General features: G+C 51.3%; 1 protein-coding gene across 6 annotated transcripts in view; it reads left to right on the forward strand.

The window, feature by feature from the left end:
• Window positions 1-17,961, forward strand: part of SDK1 (sidekick cell adhesion molecule 1) — a 980,492-nt gene that overhangs the window by 769,942 nt on the left and 192,589 nt on the right. For all 6 annotated transcript variants that reach the window (XM_070064289.1, XM_070064291.1, XM_070064290.1 and 3 more), the window contains one exon: window positions 17,471-17,618. In XM_070064289.1, coding sequence (XP_069920390.1) covers window positions 17,471-17,618 — 148 coding nt within the window. The remainder of the gene's footprint in view (window positions 1-17,470; window positions 17,619-17,961) is intronic.

Raw genomic sequence — 17,961 nt, forward strand, 5'->3', positions numbered from 1 at the left:
ATCAGTACAATCCTTTGTATGTGAGGGTCAGCCCTTCCCTCCCCCACACCTCCTCCTGGTCATGATTCCATGACTGTCTCTGCCCTCTTCCTTCAAGTTCTTCCTCTCGGCCTCTCTGTCAGTTATCTCCACCTCCCAGCCCCACGCCTGCCATCCTCCCGTCCACTCCGCTGAAGCCACGTCATGGTCATCTAAAGGGCAGAGCAGTCCCCGCCCACACTCTGCTGCGTGGGGCATGCTGGGTCACACCTCTGCTGGGAACTCTTCGCACGTGGCCTCCACCCATACTCCACTCCTGCCTCTCACACTCGCGTCTCGCTGGCCATCTGAAGGCTGTCTCCCCTCCTTCAGCTAGAAGGCTTACATGCCCTGCACGGGGCCTTCTCACGCCACAGCTCTCCCTGGTGTGTGTCTGTAATTCAGTTCCACCCACGTGTGGGAAGATCCTAATGTGTGTTTTCATCCTGACCAAATGTTTTCCGACATCTACACCTCAAGGTCCTACAGACTCATCGAACTCCAAGTGTCCACGATGGAATTGTCATCTTCCCCCCAGTGTAGACACAGAAAGCCATTCTTGACTTCTTCACCATTCCCTTCCCTTCACAGATAAATGAATAAGTTCATTTTATCTGTTTTATCTCATATTTTAAAAATCTAGTCCGTTACCTTCATTCCTGTAGCCGCTGACCGAGTCTGGACAGGGTAGCGTCACACCCGTCAGTGGATGGCTTCCTCAAATCCATTCTTCACCGGACCACCAGAGGGTGCACTATGGAGTGCACACCCGGGGAAGTGAGTCCAGGGAAGCAGGCCATGAGGCCGGAATTCTCCCACAATCCCCAAAGACTGTCTTCTAATCACCTTGCTAGCCTAAAAGCCTTCCCAGGTAGAATTCCTCGTTGCTGGAACAGATCCCGGGCCTGTTAGCCTGGTGTATGGTCCCACTTATCATCTGACCACCGCCTGCCTCTCACGTTGATCTCCAGCCGCTCACTGGGGACTTCTCGTGCTGCGGGAGCGGTGCTGCTCCTGGTTCCCTGGGCACCGCAGGCAGCGCCACCTCACCTTTGCTCAGCAGGCCTGGGGCTCTCCCACTTCTGCTCTGGTCTGCTCCTTCCTAGCATCTCCTCTGGGTCTCCAGGTGACCTGTCCAGTGTCCCCAGTGGTGAGTTACCCCCTAGACCGCACCAACAAAGACAGGACAGCCAGCAGTAAGAATATCCTGAAGGAAGCTACTTTAGTGATCGTCCTGCCCCAAGTTTACAAAGGCATTCTCCTGTGTGTTCATTCGGAAGATGTGTGGTTCTAAGTTTGTGAGACTTTCATTTGCATTTTTCCCATTACCAGGACTACTGGTTGAATGCATTGGTCTATGCTGGTCGGCTTTTTGCACTTTCTCTGCATGATCTGCCCATTTCTTTTCCTCCATTTTTCTATCAAGGCCTCAGGGTTTTTTCTGTCATTCGTGACGGTATTTTTATCCAGTTCTTTTTACCCTTAGTTTTTGAGTACTACCTTTCAACATGCAGAAATGTTTGTCTTTCATGTAGTTAATGTTTTAGTATTTTCCTTTACATTTTCTTTCACTGCTTTTGTGTTTAATTCTTAATCTATTTAATTCATGTGAAATTAGAGTTTCCTGTCGTATGACTTTTTCTTTCTTCCACATGACCCATTTCCTCAGCGTGATTTGTTGAATTATCCATTTATTTAAAAAAAAGATTCATTCATTTATTTATTTATTTGAAAGGCAGAGTTAGAGAGAGGCAGAAGCAGAAAGAGAGAGAGAGAGAGAGAGAGAGAGAGGTCTTCCATCAGCTGTTTCACTCTCAAAATGGCCACAATGACCAAAGCTGAGCTGAGCTGAAGCCAGGAGCCAGGAGCTTCCTCCAGGTCTCCCACTCGGGTGCAGGGGCCCAAGGACTTGGGCCATCCTCTACTGCTTTTCCAGGCCACAGCAGAGAGCTGGATCAGAAGTGGAGCAGCCAGGACTTGAACTGGCGCCCATATGGGATGCCGGCACTGCAGGCCAGGGCTTTAACCCGCTGTGCCACAGCACTGGCCCCTCCATCTGTTTCTGATGTTTCCTTTTCTATGTACCAAGAAGAGCTGTTGTAAGAAAAATCTGTTTAATGTTTGATTTTATTTATTCATCACCTGTTTTCTTGCCAGTTTTACAGTACTTTAATTGTTTTAATTACAGTATTGTAATTTGCTTTGGTAACTGATAAAGCAAGTGCCCTCATCTTTTCAGAATTTTAATTCTTGTCACCATTTGTTCTTCTAGAAAAGAAAATGGGAGTTTTATAAAGTTTCAAAAATCCCGTCCTAGGACTTTGCATGGCTGCTGTTGGGAATGGGGTTTTTCCCCGTGCTGTCTTCTGGCTGGTGATTGTCAGAGCTCAGGACAGCTGGTGATGTGCCGAGACTTGGTTCCGTCCAGCCACTGTCTGTTTTCTCATCCTTATTTTTCAGTTGAACCTCTTGATTTTCAAGGTAACCATTCTACCTTCTCTCAACAATGCCCATTTATTGTTTTCTTTTGGTTCTTCCTAGCTTATTGGGCTGGTCAGAATAATTTTACATAATAACCAGCGTAGTGACTTCTCTTGTTCCTTTCCCACCCCAGCAGAAGGCCTGCAGGATTTGCTTGGTGGCACACTGATGCTTTCCTGTTTACTGAGCTGTAATTAGCATACAACAGAATACAGAGATCCTCGGAGAGTTTTGACAGATACCTAGATCCATGTGGCCACACCTCCAACAAGATGCAAATCACGTCCAGCAGGCCGGAAGCTCCCTCGTGTGTCTTTACCCGCCAGCTTCGGCTTTCAAAGGCAGGCGCTTTCCTGGCTTCTGAAGCCATCAATTAAGTGTTTCCTCTTTTTGAGTCTCAGCTAAATAAATATGATGTTCATTTACAAGAACAGATTTTCATCACATAATACGTTCCTCCTTCACATTCCTAATTCTTAGGATTTTAAAAATTGTGTAGAGAAACTTCTTATTTCTAAGTAAATTGTTCTTTAAGAAGCTGAACGTTACACTTAGAAGTACCCCGCAGTTTGGAAGGTTCTGCAGGACCGGTCTCCGCATGGGTTCCCGAGTCCCTGCCCTGCTGGTTTCCGAGCTGGGATTCTGAGTTTTCTTTGAAATCCGCCGCTTTCTAGAAAGAACAGGTTTCCCCTTTGACTTGGTTGCTAGGAAGCCCAAAGCCAAATAGTACCCAAATAAAGTACCCAGGTCATCCCGCGTGCTCGGAACCTCTCTTTGTCGTCTTCTCTTTAATGATTGTGGATTTTCTTCCTTTTGTATTTTCATTTTATCATCTGGTTTCATGTATGTTCTCTCTTTGGAGGATCTTTAAGTCTTCTCCCTACACACACAGACATGTGCACCCTCCTGTGTGTGTTGTAGTCTTCTCCCTACACACACAGACATGTGCACCCTCCTGTGTGATATGTAGTCTTCTCCCTACACACACAGACATGTGCACCCTCCTGTGTGTGTTGTAGTCTTCTCCTTACACACAGACATGCACACCCTCCTGTGTGTGTTATGTAGTCTTCTCCCTACACACACAGACATGTGCACCCTCCTGTGTGATATGTAGTCTTCTCCCTACTCACACAGACATGCGCACCCTCCTGTGTGTTGTAGTCTTCTCCCTACACACACAGACATGTGCACCCTCCTGTGTGTGTTGTAGTCTTCTCCCTACACACACAGACATGCGCAGCCTCCTGTGTGTTATGTAGTCTTCTCCCTACACACACAGACATGTGCACCCTCCTGTGTTATGTAGTCTTCTCCCTACACACACACAGACATGCGCAGCTCCTGTGTGTGTTGTAGTCTTCTCCCTACACACACAGACATGCACACCCTCCTGTGTGTGTTGTAGTCTTCTCCCTACACACACAGACATGCACACCCTCCTGTGTGATATGTAGTCTTCTCCCTACACACACAGACATGCACACCCTCCTGTGTGTGTTGTAGTCTTCTCCCTACACACACAGACATGTGCACCCTCCTTTGTGTGTTGTAGTCTTCTCCCTACACACACAGACATGTGCACCCTCCTGTGTGTGTTATGTAGTCTTCTCCCTACACACACAGACATGCACACCCTCCTGTGTGATATGTAGTCTTCTCCCTACACACACAGACATGTGCACCCTCCTGTGTGTGTTGTAGTCTTCTCCCTACACACACAGACATGTGCACCCTCCTGTGTGTGTTATGTAGTCTTCTCCCTACACACACAGACATGCACACCCTCCTGTGTGATATGTAGTCTTCTCCCTACACACACAGACATGTGCACCCTCCTGTGTGTGTTGTAGTCTTCTCCCTACACACACAGACATGTGCACCCTCCTGTGTGATATGTAGTCTTCTCCCTACACACACAGACATGTGCACCCTCCTGTGTGTGTTATGTAGTCTTCTCCCTACACACACAGACATGCACACCCTCCTGTGTGATATGTAGTCTTCTCCCTACACACACAGACATGCACACCCTCCTGTGTGTGTTGTAGTCTTCTCCCTACACACACAGACATGCGCACCCTCCTGTGTGTGTTGTAGTCTTCTCCCTACACACACAGACATGCACACCCTCCTGTGTGATATGTAGTCTTCTCCCTACACACACAGACATGCACACCCTCCTGTGTGTGTTGTAGTCTTCTCCCTACACACACAGACATGTGCACCCTCCTGTGTGTGTTATGTAGTCTTCTCCCTACACACACAGACATGCACACCCTCCTGTGTGTGTTGTAGTCTTCTCCCTACACACACAGACATGCACACCCTCCTGTGTGTGTTGTAGTCTTCTCCCTACACACACAGACATGCGCAGCTCCTGTGTGTGTTGTAGTCTTCTCCCTACACACACAGACATGTGCACCCTCCTGTGTGTGTTGTAGTCTTCTCCCTACACACACAGACATGTGCACCCTCCTGTGTGTGTTGTAGTCTTCTCCCTACACACACAGACATGTGCACCCTCCTGTGTGATATGTAGTCTTCTCCCTACACACACAGACATGTGCACCCTCCTGTGTGTTATGTAGTCTTCTCCCTACACACACAGACACACGCACCCTCCTATGTGTTATGTAGTCTTCTCCCTACATACACAGACATGCGCACCCTCCTGTGTGTGTTGTAAACACACTTTCAAGGCAACTTCATGTAAAACTGGCCCAGGGACCTGTTCATACTTTTTCCATCCTCATCCCCGTGGAATGCAGGAGCCTCAGACAAATTTGCGACTGTATTGCTGCCTGTGCCAGGTACTGTTAGACACAGGGAGGGAACTGGACAAAGAAGGACTTCAGTTTGAGAGACAAAGAACTCTCACAAAAGTAAATACCAAAGCCAGGAACACAGGGATGGCACAAGTTAGGACTTGGCCACCTGCCAGGACAGTGGCGCAGAGAGCCAGCAAGGGAGGATGGAGGGGGCCACCTGCCAGGACAGTGGCGCAGAGAGCCAGCGAGGGAGGATGGAGGGGGCCACCTGCCAGGACAGTGGCACAGAGAGCAAGCGAGGGAGGATGGAGGGGGCCACCTGCCAGGACAGTGGCACAGAGAGCCAGCGAGGGAGGATGGAGGGGGCCACCTGCCAGGACAGTGGCGCAGAGAGCAAGCGAGGGAGGATGGAGGGGACGATCTTGAACCAAGTGTTGGAATGGGCAGAGTTTGGGGGAGTGGGGGAATGTGCCCAGGGAGGGATGGAGGCCCAGGACGGAAAGAAGGAGAGTCCTGGGTGAGCGGACTTGTGGGAGCAGAAGGTTCTTCCAGCAGGAGAAGACGAAGCAAGGCGGAGAGGCACTGCTTTTGAAAAGGGCATTTAGGAGGTGTACACTGATGTAGGTGCAAAGCAGTACATGCTTACTGAAGCGGAGAACGACCACAGGGGACGCGAAGTGGAGTATCTCATCTCCCCGCACCATGAGGCACCACCACGTGTCTGTTCCATGCTGTGAGAGAGGGCCGGAGGATCCAGGTCTCTCACAACAGAGACCACGTAGGGCTGTGCAGCAAGGGAGGGCTGTGTGAAAAGGATTTTAGCAAGATGGGCCTGGCAGTGAGCACAGGGAGCTGTGTGAGGCTCCCGGAGTGCAGAGGGCAGGAGGCTAAGGACCTGGTGCAGGAGGGTCCTGTGTTCTTCCGCTGTCGGTCGGGTTTCCTTAGGAAGGAAGGGAGCCCAAGACAGCCGAGGACCCACCCCCAGCCCTGGCACTGAGAGGCGTCCTGGTCTGGGCAGGCACAGCTTGGCATGATGGGAGCATGCTGGGTCTGGGGTGTCTGGAGCTCAGGAAGCAATGTCCTGGGCCGTTGGTCTTTCCTGGACTGTGCAGCCTGCTAGTGCCCACGGCAGCCCTTCTTTGCCCACCACCCATCTCTGCTCTCTCAGGCAGAGCTTGGTTGTATCCACTGCTGGTTCAAGACTAGTGTTTGGAGAGCATCGCCTGAAGACCATTCTCTGAGCTCCCTCGCCCCCGTGTCTTTGGGGAGGGGGCTCTTCCCCTCACAGAGAATTATTCAGCCGTGGGCTCAGTTCTTCCGCTGCTGCCACAGGTGTCTTTTCATGTCCAGGCACGCCGCTGTCTCGCACACTGCGCTCCGCGAGCTCATTTGCTCTGGCATGAAAGCCACTCCAACCGCCGCCGCACAATGTGCTGGGTATCTTCGTCTTCATTTGCTATTATGTACTTAAAAGCAGACGGGCTTTGTGCTGTTTTGCTTGCAAAATGACAGAGACTTTGTTCTTTGTGCATCAGATCGTTTTAATACTGTCTTTGAAACCCACCTCACCTAGGTGTCCTCGGAGTTGTTAGGGAGTGTTTTATGTTGTAGCTCATTTTTCTTTGGCTTTTGCATATTAAGCCTCACATTCATTCATTGCTGCCACGTTAAATGCATTGAGGGAGGCAGTGTCCATTGTAGGTGTTTTGGAAAGGACGCCGTTGCTGGGTTGGGGGGACGTGAGGGCTAAAGTGAAGGGCCCCAGAACGCACTCTCCGTGACCTCCCAGCCCTCAAGCAGAATAACGGGGACCAGGGAGTCCAGTGTGGGCCCCACTTCCTCTGTTGGTCCTCATCTTCTGGAAGGCTCTGCCCTCACCTCGCAGGCAAGTTGCCATAAGTTCCTAGGCAGGCATACCTGTTGTGACCGCTCAGTGCCAGAGTGGACCCTGGCACTGTGGACCCTAAGGTTGGGCCAGCCTCATCCAGGGAGCACCGCCTGCTTCAGCCTGTAGTCTGCCAGCCCCAGCCAGACTCATTTCTAACCTGCACAGGGGGTTCACCGCCATCCTGCTGGGTCTCCTACCCAGCACTGAGTCCCCTGAGCTTCTGGGGTTTGTCTGATGGCTGTATCCAGCCTCTGTGGCCTCCTCCACTTCTCCCGATGCACCTGCCCACACCCTGCCCTGGAGCACAAGCCTCCTTGTGGGTCCACACCGAAGCCCGGGCTGTGGCTTGGGCCACTGGGGATGCTCATAGCCCTCTTGTCCCAGAGTCGCTTGCTTGGACCACTTTGTCCATGTCTTTTAACTGGGGCTCACATGTTTCCTAATTGTTTCAGCCCTTTAGTTTCTTAACTTCTAAGACAAAATGTGGTGCGTTTTAACCATAGCCTTGCAGAATTTCATCGTTTCTTTAAAGACGTGCGACAAAGAAAGCTCTCCCAAGGGGAGGGAGGTCTAACTGCCTCTTTGCTGTCCCCCTTTAGTGGTTTCAACAGAAAATACTCATCCACTTCCTGCTCCTTCCCCCTGTCCTGTGGATCCTCTCTGACCTCACCCCTGGTTCTCAGGCACCCTGGTGCACAGGGCCTGTGCTCCCGGGGCCTCCGTCCTATCTCCCAGGGTTGCTGTGGCGGCGGGGGGGGGGGGTCACAGCATTCTTCACAGTGCGCGTGAGCTGTGTTTCGTGCCCTGATAGCGTCCCACCCCCCTGGAGGACCTCACCGTCCTCCCCCAAGACTGTGGTCTGTGCTGCACCGCTGCCTCCACCAGCTCGAGCTGCAGGTTCCGCTGCGCCACCGGAAATGCCCCTCCCGCGGTTCCGGCCGTAGTTTCTCCAGAGCCTCCTGCAGGCAGCAATCTCGGTGACCCTTTGCGGAAGTTATTGTCCCTGCTTCTCGTTCAGTTTCCAGATGAGCTCTGCCCAGACCACGGGGAGCCTTCCCTAGCCCTGGCATCGGGGCCAGCCTGGAGTGGAGGAGCGGCTCCGCGTGGGCATTCTTTCTGGGGTCTCCCGCCGAGCAGTTTGACTCTCCGAATGTTTACATTATTTGCTCTCTGGCTTGAAACCTTCTATCTCTGTTCATGTGATGACAATAATTTAAGGGCACTTTAATTCGGATAAGTAAATGTTATTCATTCATCCAACCTAATTTCAACAATTCATTGAGCTAAACACTAAAATGTGAGTTAGAGTCTCCAAAAAAAAAATTGAAAATAATTACAGGAAGCACTTGAACAACCACAGCATGGTTAAAAACAAACTCTGAGTAGGGGACTGTGCTTGTTTGTTTTTTTCCTCATATTCTTTATTTTCCAAATTTTTTTGTTAATAAACTAGTGTTGCTTTTTGTTTTATACATGAATATACCTAGATACACACATTCATATAAATATAAACACACACAAAATATACTTCATATTACATTTACCATTTTCTAATACCTTAGAAGCTTTTCATTTAATTACTTGAGACAGAGACAGAAGGAGCGCCCGTGTGCTAGTTCACTCCCTGGATGTCCGCACGACTCGGGAGCCAAAGCCAGAGCCAAGAACTCAACCCAGGCCTCCCGTGTCAGTGGCAGGAGCCCAGCTGCTTCAGCCGTCAGCGCTGCTTCCCAGGATCTGCGTGAGCAGGAAGCTGGAATCAGGAGCTAGAACTGACGTTCAGACCCGGGCACTGGGGAGCAGTAGAGGGCCTGGCCTGAGCGCTTGAGCATAAACCGCGTCTGAAACACTTCAGAGCTCCAGCAAGGAGAACCATGGCAGTGACTCTGTTCCCGGTCCTGCACAGCCTCCACCTGGTGCCTGGGCAGACGTGCGTGAACACACACACACACACACACACACACATACACACACACCGAAGCACACGACAGCTCCCAGTGCTCCGGTGTGTGTGAACGTACTCCATGCTTCATGGCTTGCCCTTCCTCTGCCTCGCTCTGCCCACCAGCAGCCCTTTCTCGTTTCTTCCTGAAGTTTTCCTTTGGCTGCAGTTGTAGGTTTACAGAACTATTGAGAGGAGACAGAGCCCACGTACTCACACGGGCGGTTTCCTTCACTGCTAACTTCTTGCCTGCAGGGGGGGTCCGTCCGTCACAGCTGGTGAGCCCACATGGTGCATTGCCATGAACTGAAGTCCGTGCTGTCCTCAGATGTCCTCAGCTCTCCCCTGACGTCCGTTCCATCCAGGAGCCCACGTGACACCTGGTGGTCTTGTCTCCGCAGGCTCCTCTTAGCAGCTTCTCAGACCGTCCCAGTTGGTGATGACCTTGACAGCTTTGAGAAGGACTGGTCAACTGCTATGTAGAGCAGCACTCAGCTGGGATTTGTCTCATGGTTAGACTGGGGCTGTGAGGTTTTGGAGGCAGAGCAGGGAAGTCAAATGCCCTTCTCATCACATCACATCAAGGGCACACACTGTCAGCATCGCTTGTCACTGCTGAAGCTTGGCAGGACCCTTGAGCACTGGAAACTTTACCTCGCACCTAGGGGTAGCCTTTGCAGAACCTGCCTGCAAGGTCGACCAAGGCGACGCAGCACACTTGTGTTCAGCGCCCGGAGGGGCAGCCTGGCACGGGGAAGGCTCCTGCTCTGTGACGTTGCCGCTGCTCCTGGGTCCTCGTGGACAGTGACCTGGGAGACCAGCTCAGCTTCTCCACTCTTTCCATGACCAAGCCCTCCTCTTCCCAGGCTTTACATTCAGAGTAACCATAGACACGGAGAACACGCGGGTGGGTGAGGAGCACCCATGGCCCCTGGAGAGGCCGTGGGCTGGGCCCCTTCCATTTCTCACAGGTAAATGAGCACCACTGGGTCGGCCTCAGCATTCCTGCATACGGGTAGTCACCGGCAGCACCGCCACGCGGACGTGCTGCTCCCTGCATGAGGCACCCTCCCTGCTCCTCACGGCGAATGAACTAGAGCTGGTGGGGTTTGCTGGGTGGCTGTCGAGATGAACAGCCGTTGTTGGCACAGCCCGTATTTCCATTTTAGGAAAATTCAATATGCAGTCTGCAGCCAACACGGCAGAGGAGTTAGAGTCGGAAAAATAATAAGCCTGCATCTTGATTGTTCCTCTTAACTCGAACCTGGAAACTCAGTGTCCGTGTTTTAATGAAAGAATATTCGTTCTCCTTCATGTAGAAACAACAAGAAAAACACCAATGGAATCTTGGGTTTTACTACCCAGATGGACAACTAAGACAGTTATAAATGCTCAGTGCCAGTAATGTTGTGACAAAAATCATTGTTTTCTAAAAATATTGTATCCTGAATAGTACAAAATGTTTACAATATATTCTGTCCCCCACAATGTTTTGCTTGAGTTTTTTAAAGGAAATCCAAGCCAGTTCTTTCAATTCTTTTTTTTTAAAAGTGACTCAATTTTTTTAAAGATTTATTTATTTACTTGAGAGGCAGAGTTACAGACAAAGAGACAGAAAGGGGTCTTCCATCTGCTGGTTCACCACCCCCCCCCATATGGCTGCAATAGCTAGAGTTGGGCCAGTCCGAAGCCAGGAGCCAGGAGCTTCTGCTGGGTCTCCCATGCAAGTGCAGGGGCCCAAGCACTTGGGTCATCTTCCACTGCTTCCCCAGGCCATCATCAGGGAGCTGGATCGGAAGTCAAGCAGCCGGGTCTAGAACAGGTACCCGTATAGGAGACAAGCAGATGTTTAACCTGTGCCACAGCATCAACCCCAAAAATCATTTCATTGTAAGTCATTCCATATGCAACTCAAAGGCATTGCAGCTAGCAAGGTTAATAGTAATCCTTAATATCATCTGATACTCAGTCTGCACTCCCCTAATTGTCCAAAACAATTGTTTTACACTTGACGTGCTTAGATAATGATCCAAACACATTCCATCCATTGTATTGGTTGTTTTATCATTCTGTTATTTAAAATGTTTTTACATTTATTTATTTGAGAGGCAGATTAAGAGAGACAGAGTCTCTACCTTCTGGTTCACTCCTCAGAGGCCTGAAACAGGCAGGACAGGACCTGGGAGCTCCATCATGTAGGTGGCAGGACCCACATACTTGACTTGTCACTGCGGCCGCCCCGGGTCTGTGTTGACAGACAGCTGGAGCCAGGAGCTGGAGCTGGTACTGAACCAGGTGCTCCAGTGTGGAATACATGCATCTTAGCCCATGTCTCAAAGTCAGTGCTACACTACCACCGTGTTCTTCATGTCTCCTAATCAACAAAAGCTCCCTCCTACCTGCCCCTCGCTTGCCTAGGCAGGACCCACAACATTGATCTCATAAAGCTGTGCCATGTCCTGGAATTGGAGCCGTCTGTTTGTTGATTTCCTCACCTTTATTTCTTGGAGATTGGTTCTGATTCACATCCCGTTACTGGCTTTGCTTGCTTTTTGTAGAGAGTGTGTGTGTGTGTGTGTGTGCATGCTCATGTGTGTGCACGCAGTGTGTAAATAAGTCTTGGATGTTGCCTACTCCTGCTGCATCCCCCGCGGAGGCACACAGGCCCGGCCGCTCCGCTTTTGCTCGTGTTAAGAGCCACCGTGGTCTAGATACTGACCACCTGTGAAGGCTGGGGAAAGCTGCTTTAATTTCCATGGGCCTCATCTTCTGGCCTGGAAAAGAGCTGCATTAGTATCTCCTCCCAGAAGGTCTCTGCTGTTACGGGTAATGAAAGACCTGCCCGCCGCTCTCTGAACATCAGGTGTTACTAACAGTAATGACCCTTTACAATTAGAAAAAAATCCCTCGTCAAAAACAGTTCCTTCCACGGTTACCCTCCCCCACCTTTAAAAAAAATTGTGTATTTATTTGAAAGGCAGAGCCAGAGAGAGAGGGAGAGAGAGCGCTTCCATCTACAGGCTGACTCCCCAGATCGCCGTAACAGGCAGAGTTCGGGCAGGGCAAGCCAAAACCAGAAGCCAGGAACTCCATCCAGGTCTCCCACATGGGTGGAAGGAGCCCACGTACTTGAAAATCTTCCACTGCCTTCCCAGTGCAGTAACAGGAACCTGGATTGGAAGTGGAACCAACACTCTTATGGGATGCTGGTATTGCAAGCCGTGGCTTAACCCACTGCACCACAACACAGGCTCCCCCCGCCCAACTTTGTTACCTTTATTTGAAAAAATGATAATGTTCATTTCTATTGGAAAAATGCTTCTAGTACATATTCACAGACTGAAAACCAGCAGCTTCTAAGTTGACAGGTAGAATGTGGTGAGGTGATGGGGCTGGTGCTGTAGCACAGCGGGTTAAAGCCCTGGCCTGAAGCACCGGCATCCCATATGGGTGCCGGTTCTAGCCCCGGCTGCTCCTCTTCCGATCCCACTCTCTTCTGTGGCCTGGGAAAGCAGTGGAAGATGGCCCAAGTCCTTGGGCCCCTGCACCCATGTGGGAGACCAAGAAGAAGCTCCTGGCTCCTGGCTTCGGATCGGTGCAGCTCCGGCCATTGCGGCCATCTGGGGAGTGAACCAGCGGATGGAAGACCTCTCTTTCTGTCTCTACCTCTCTCTGTAATTCTGTCTTTCAAATAAATAAATCTTAAAAAAAAAAAAAAAAAAAGAATGTGGCAAGGTGATTAAGGCCTTATAGCTGCTGGGCCCTGCAACTGAGAGGAGGCTGGCTCTGCAGCGTTGTGTGACCAAGGCGGTTTGGCAGCCTGATGGGGGAGTCAGAAACTTCCTTGTCTTGATCAGAGATGTGAGAGGAGGTCCTGATGAGGAGAGAAAAGGTGTTGAAACTTCACGGTGTGGTTCCCTTTACCAAGGCTCTTCTGCATTGCAGTCCCTGGGACAGGCCTGGTGGAGCCCTGTTGGGAGAAGAATCTTTTTTTTTTTTTTTTTTTTTGTCTTTAACATGTATTTATTTAAGTCAAAGTTAGAGTTACAGAAAAAGAAGGAGATACACAACACAGAGAAATCTTTGATCTGCTGGTTCACTCCTCAGATGGCTATGATGGCCAGGGCTGGGCCAGGTTGAAGCCAGGAGCTTCTTCCAGGTCTCCCACGTGGCTAGCAGAGACACGACACTTGGGCCATCTTCCACTGCTTTTCCCATTAACAGGGAGCTGGATCAGAAGTGGGACACAAACCCAGTGCCCACATGGGAGGCTGGAGTCATAGGCGGCGGCTTATCCCGCTGCACCACACGCCAGGCCCTGGGGGAAGACTCTGTAAAAGGGATTTTGCTTATTGACTGTCAGGGACAGACTTGGCAATTGAAATGTTAACTGTTCTCACCCAGCGTGTGGTTCCAGAGCAGGGAATGAGCAGATACTTCTCAAACCACTTAATTTGGGGGGGGGGGGGGGGGGTTGGGTATAAATCAGAGGCCCATGAGGTGGATCAGGTCATTTGTATTAGCTTTCAGTTTCATCTCTCTTCTTGCCCAATATTTTATCTTCTAGTAAGGGAAGAAGAATAAATAAAGCATTCAGATGCACTTGGGGGACTGTGCAGGCCCCCAAAATACAGGGTTGGGTAATAGACCCTGTTGTCACATCGAACAGATCCTACACCTGGTCACAGACTTTTGAGAGCCTCCACACAGGGTGAGCAGTCAGCCAAGGTCAACTGGGCGGCCGCTGGGCAGGACAGGCAGGGTCCAGGCGTCCTCCTCCCTGTGCTGTTCAGCCAGCCGGTCACGGCAACTGTCCTTTCGACTTCATCTCTTTCTGAAATGACTTGCTGCTGCATCTGATGAAGCTGGTGAGTGGGTGCTGACTCGCAGGCACTGTGACATCTGAAGGAAGTGGGGCCTGGAAGCCAAGTCGTACCGCGTGTGCTCAGTTAGGGTCCCCCAGGGGACAGGCGGCACCCCCAAATGACAGTAATCATGCACAAGTTCCAGAAAGGGGCTGTTTGCCCAAGTGTGGAAGAAGGAGAACCAGAGTAACTGGGGCTGGTGGCCTCAGAGCCAAGTCCACTCTCAGGTGGGAGAGGCCAGGGGGTGTGCAGACGCCAGTAAGAGACTGTGTGAAGGTGGAGAGGAGCGGGGAGTCTGGGGAAGGCACCCTCCCAGAGAGTCAAGGGCCCAGTCTTCCCTCTCTCCTCCCCTCCCAGGGGAAGCCGTGGGACAGGAGCTCTGGGCAGAGCAGGGTGCAGATGGTAGAGCCTGGTTCCAGTGGGAGCAGCCGTCCAGCACCAGGACCCACCTTAGCCGGGACTCCCGCAAGACGCCTCCCATTCATGTCGCCTCGTTTCATATCCAGGTCATTCTAGGAGTTTTGTGTTATTCTCTTTGGTTTTTAATCTCTTAAAAAAATTTTTTTTTTATTTTTGACAGGCAGAGTGGACAGTGAGAGAGAGAGAGACAGAGAGAAAGGTCTTCCTTTGCCGTTGGTTCACCCTCCAATGGCCGCCGCGACCGGCGCACCGCGCTGATCCGATGGCAGGAGCCAGGAGCCAGGTGCTTTTCCTGGTCTCCCATGGGGTGCAGGGCCCAAGCACCTGGGCCATCCTCCACTGCACTCCCTGGCCACAGCAGAGGGCTGGCCTGGAAGAGGGGCAACCGGGACAGAATTAAAAATTTTAATTCTAGTAAAACACACTTAACAAAACTTGCCATCGTAGCCTTTTTGAGTGTACATTTTGGCACCATTAGGCGCATTCACACGTGGTCTGAGCGCCACCACCATCTGTCCACACTACCCTTCTCATGCCGCTCAAGTGAAAGTGGGCCTCATTAAACACTGCCTGCCTCCCCTCCAGGGCCCCTTATTCTTTCTGTGTCTAGGAATTTGCCTACCCCAGGGACATCGTATGAGTGGCATCACACAGCATTTTGTCCTCAACATTCTCCCATGATTCCCAGTTTCTTTCTTCTTAGATGCTGGCTACTGTTCTGGTGAATAAGAGACCCCATCTGTTTATCCATCCATGATGGTGTTTGGGAAGCTGTTGAGAGCAGCCCTGCCATGAACACAGTGTGCACATTTCCCTGGGAGCCCTGATTCTTCAGTTCTTTCGGGCACACGCCCAGAAGTAGAATTTGTGGGTGATATGATAACTCTAGTTACTGTCTTCCATGGTGACTGTTCCATTTTACTCTTCCACCAGTAGTGTATAGGGCTTTGAATTTCTACATATCCTTATTATTATTGCTATTTGTCACTTTCTGTTTGCTGGGTTCTTTGTTTGTAACTGCTATCCTAATGGATGCGAAGTGGCATGTCATTGTGGTTTTGATTTGTCTCCCATTTTAAAAAGATATTTTCACGTTTGAAAGGCGGAGAGACACACTGAAAGGGACCTTGCATCCACGGGTTCACACAGCACCCCCCACCCCCTTCCAAATGTACACAGCAGCCAGTGCTGAACTGAGCGGAAGGCGGGAGCCTAGAGCTCCGTGCGGATCTCTCCCCTGTGTGGCAGAGACCCAGGTACATGCGTCACCACTGGCTGCTCCCCAGGGTGCACACCAGCGGGAAGATGGATTGGCAGCAGAGGAGCTAGCACCTGAGCTAGAGACTGATAAGGGATGCCCCTGCAGTGCCTTGGACCACTGTGCCAAGTGCCTGCCCCGTCCCCACTGTTGAGGAGATTCAGACAAAATCAAACCAGTGGTCTCCATGTTTTCCTGCTGTGCAACAGCCATGTTCAGAATGAGAAGTGTGTTTGCCTGTGAGCTGGGCTTGGCAAGGGGAGGTGCTTTCTACCCAGGACGTCCAGTCACGGAAGGGAAGGTCCTTCCCACCTCTGCATTGAGTCTTCCGCAACCAGGCCTGGTCAGATCAACACAGTCTGCTGGATTCTCACCAAGACGTCTCAGCCTGCCAGCATGAAGAGGGAAGGCAGTCTGAGTTATCCGAGTTAAGCGGGCAGGCACACGCTGGTTTTTAGGAAAGATAAAGAGAAGGATCCTCACCCACTTTGATTATGCTTGTCACTGGCAATCAGGAGCCAGAACAGGGAAGTGCCCAGCTCGGGGAAGACTGTCTTCCTGAAAGACTGCTCTTGGATGCAACCTCTTTTGGAATGATTAAAAAGATAAAATCTTCATGGTCCAACTGGCATCAGGCTGCAGAATGGCTTCTCTCTGTGTCTAGGAATCCAGCCGATGAATCTGAGAGACAGCTTGGGTTGCGTTTGAGGGTCTTGCTTCATTTTGGAGCGGTTTGTGACTACCTGGTGGTGCTGTGTCGGGAGCTGGGGTGCCAGCATGTGTTTCTGATGCGCTCCCAGCACACAGGAGTTAGTCTTCATGGTTTACTCTCCACTGATTGCTGTGTGTGGAGTTGACGTGCAGCTGGCGTTGTTAACAAGCTGAGCGTAGCCCAACCCCATCCCGGGAGCCATGTGTCTCTACTTTCTGAGTGTCTCCAAGGTAGGCATGAGGGATGTTAGCACACTTCACAGGAGGAGAAAGGTTTGATTTCCACTAGAGTCTCCCTGCCCCCTTGTCGTTTACTTCTCTGAGAACTCGGGACTTCGGTGTGGGCATCACTGTGACGCCGGAGGGGAAACGGCGGTGGACGCTGCAAGTCACTGCCAGAGCTTGTCCGTTCCAGGGCATCGCTCTACAAAGCGACTTGGCCGAGAAGAATATGGACGCTCGGCCAAAAATCGCACAATGGTGTAGGACCCCCGCTTCCCAAGCCTTGCGGGTGAGAGCCCATTGGTTGGCAGAGCCTCTGCTGTGCACCTGCTGGAACGCGGGGTGGAGAGGCATCCTCTCTGAGCTGCGAATTTCATTACGTGCCTCTCCAGCCAGAGCCACACGGCCTGCACAGCCCATCTGTCTTTATCATGCTTGTTTCCTCTTTTATTAAAATGTTAATGAATATAGTTTTTATTTATCACTCGGCGACATGTGCAGTATCCCTTTCTGGGAGACGTATCTGCGGTTTGCCTAACGAGAGAGCTGACAGAGTTTTCCCATCACATACTGCGCACAGGAGTAAGGAGTGTTTTAGTGCCTTTGCAACAGCCACATGCAGGTTGAACCAAAGCATCTTTCCACTTGGTGACAGCAGCATGGGGTTCCAGCAAACACTGGATTTGGGGTGAGGGGCCCCAGTTTTCATGCCAGGCTCCCGAGTTAATAGCTACCTAACTGGGAGCCTCAGTTTCCATATCTGTCAAGTGGGGATAGCCACCCTTTGTCACAGAGCTGTGTTGGCAGGCGGGAGAGAGAATTCACGGGGACACACTCATCATCGTTCATACGTGTGCTGTGTGAATTTGAACCTGTCTGTACTCATTCTTTCAGACTCCCCATGGAAAGTGCACCTGTCGAACGTTGACCCTGAGATGACAAGCGTCACCGTGAGTGGCCTGACTCCAGCCCGCACCTATCAGTTCAGGGTGTGTGCAGTCAATCAAGTGGGCAAAGGCCAGTACAGCGCAGAGACAAGCAGGTGTGTGGATGCCCTCCCTCGGTGCAGTAGTGGGAAGCCGCATTGCCTGGGCATCACGCAGAGGCGGCGTGCTGGGTGGGAGCAGTGCATTCCTGTGTAGGGATCCTGGCACAAACGTGAGCAGGGAAGACGCCACAGGGAGGGAGAGCTCGGTCGGAGGCTGGCTGAGCTGGGCTTTCCTGCATTGTTCCGCGGCCAGGGTCTCCCATTTCTCCCGTGGAGCTCTGGCCGTGCCGGCAGCCGTCGCTCCTGACAGCGCCGCCCTCTGTACACAGGAATTAAGAGCTTAGACGTTTTCTGTGCCTGAGGACAGCAGAGTGGATGCTTTGTGCCATCTTCCTGA

This window comes from Oryctolagus cuniculus, chromosome 19 (genome assembly GCF_964237555.1).
Source record: "Oryctolagus cuniculus chromosome 19, mOryCun1.1, whole genome shotgun sequence".
NCBI classification, from domain to species: Eukaryota; Metazoa; Chordata; class Mammalia; order Lagomorpha; family Leporidae; genus Oryctolagus; species Oryctolagus cuniculus.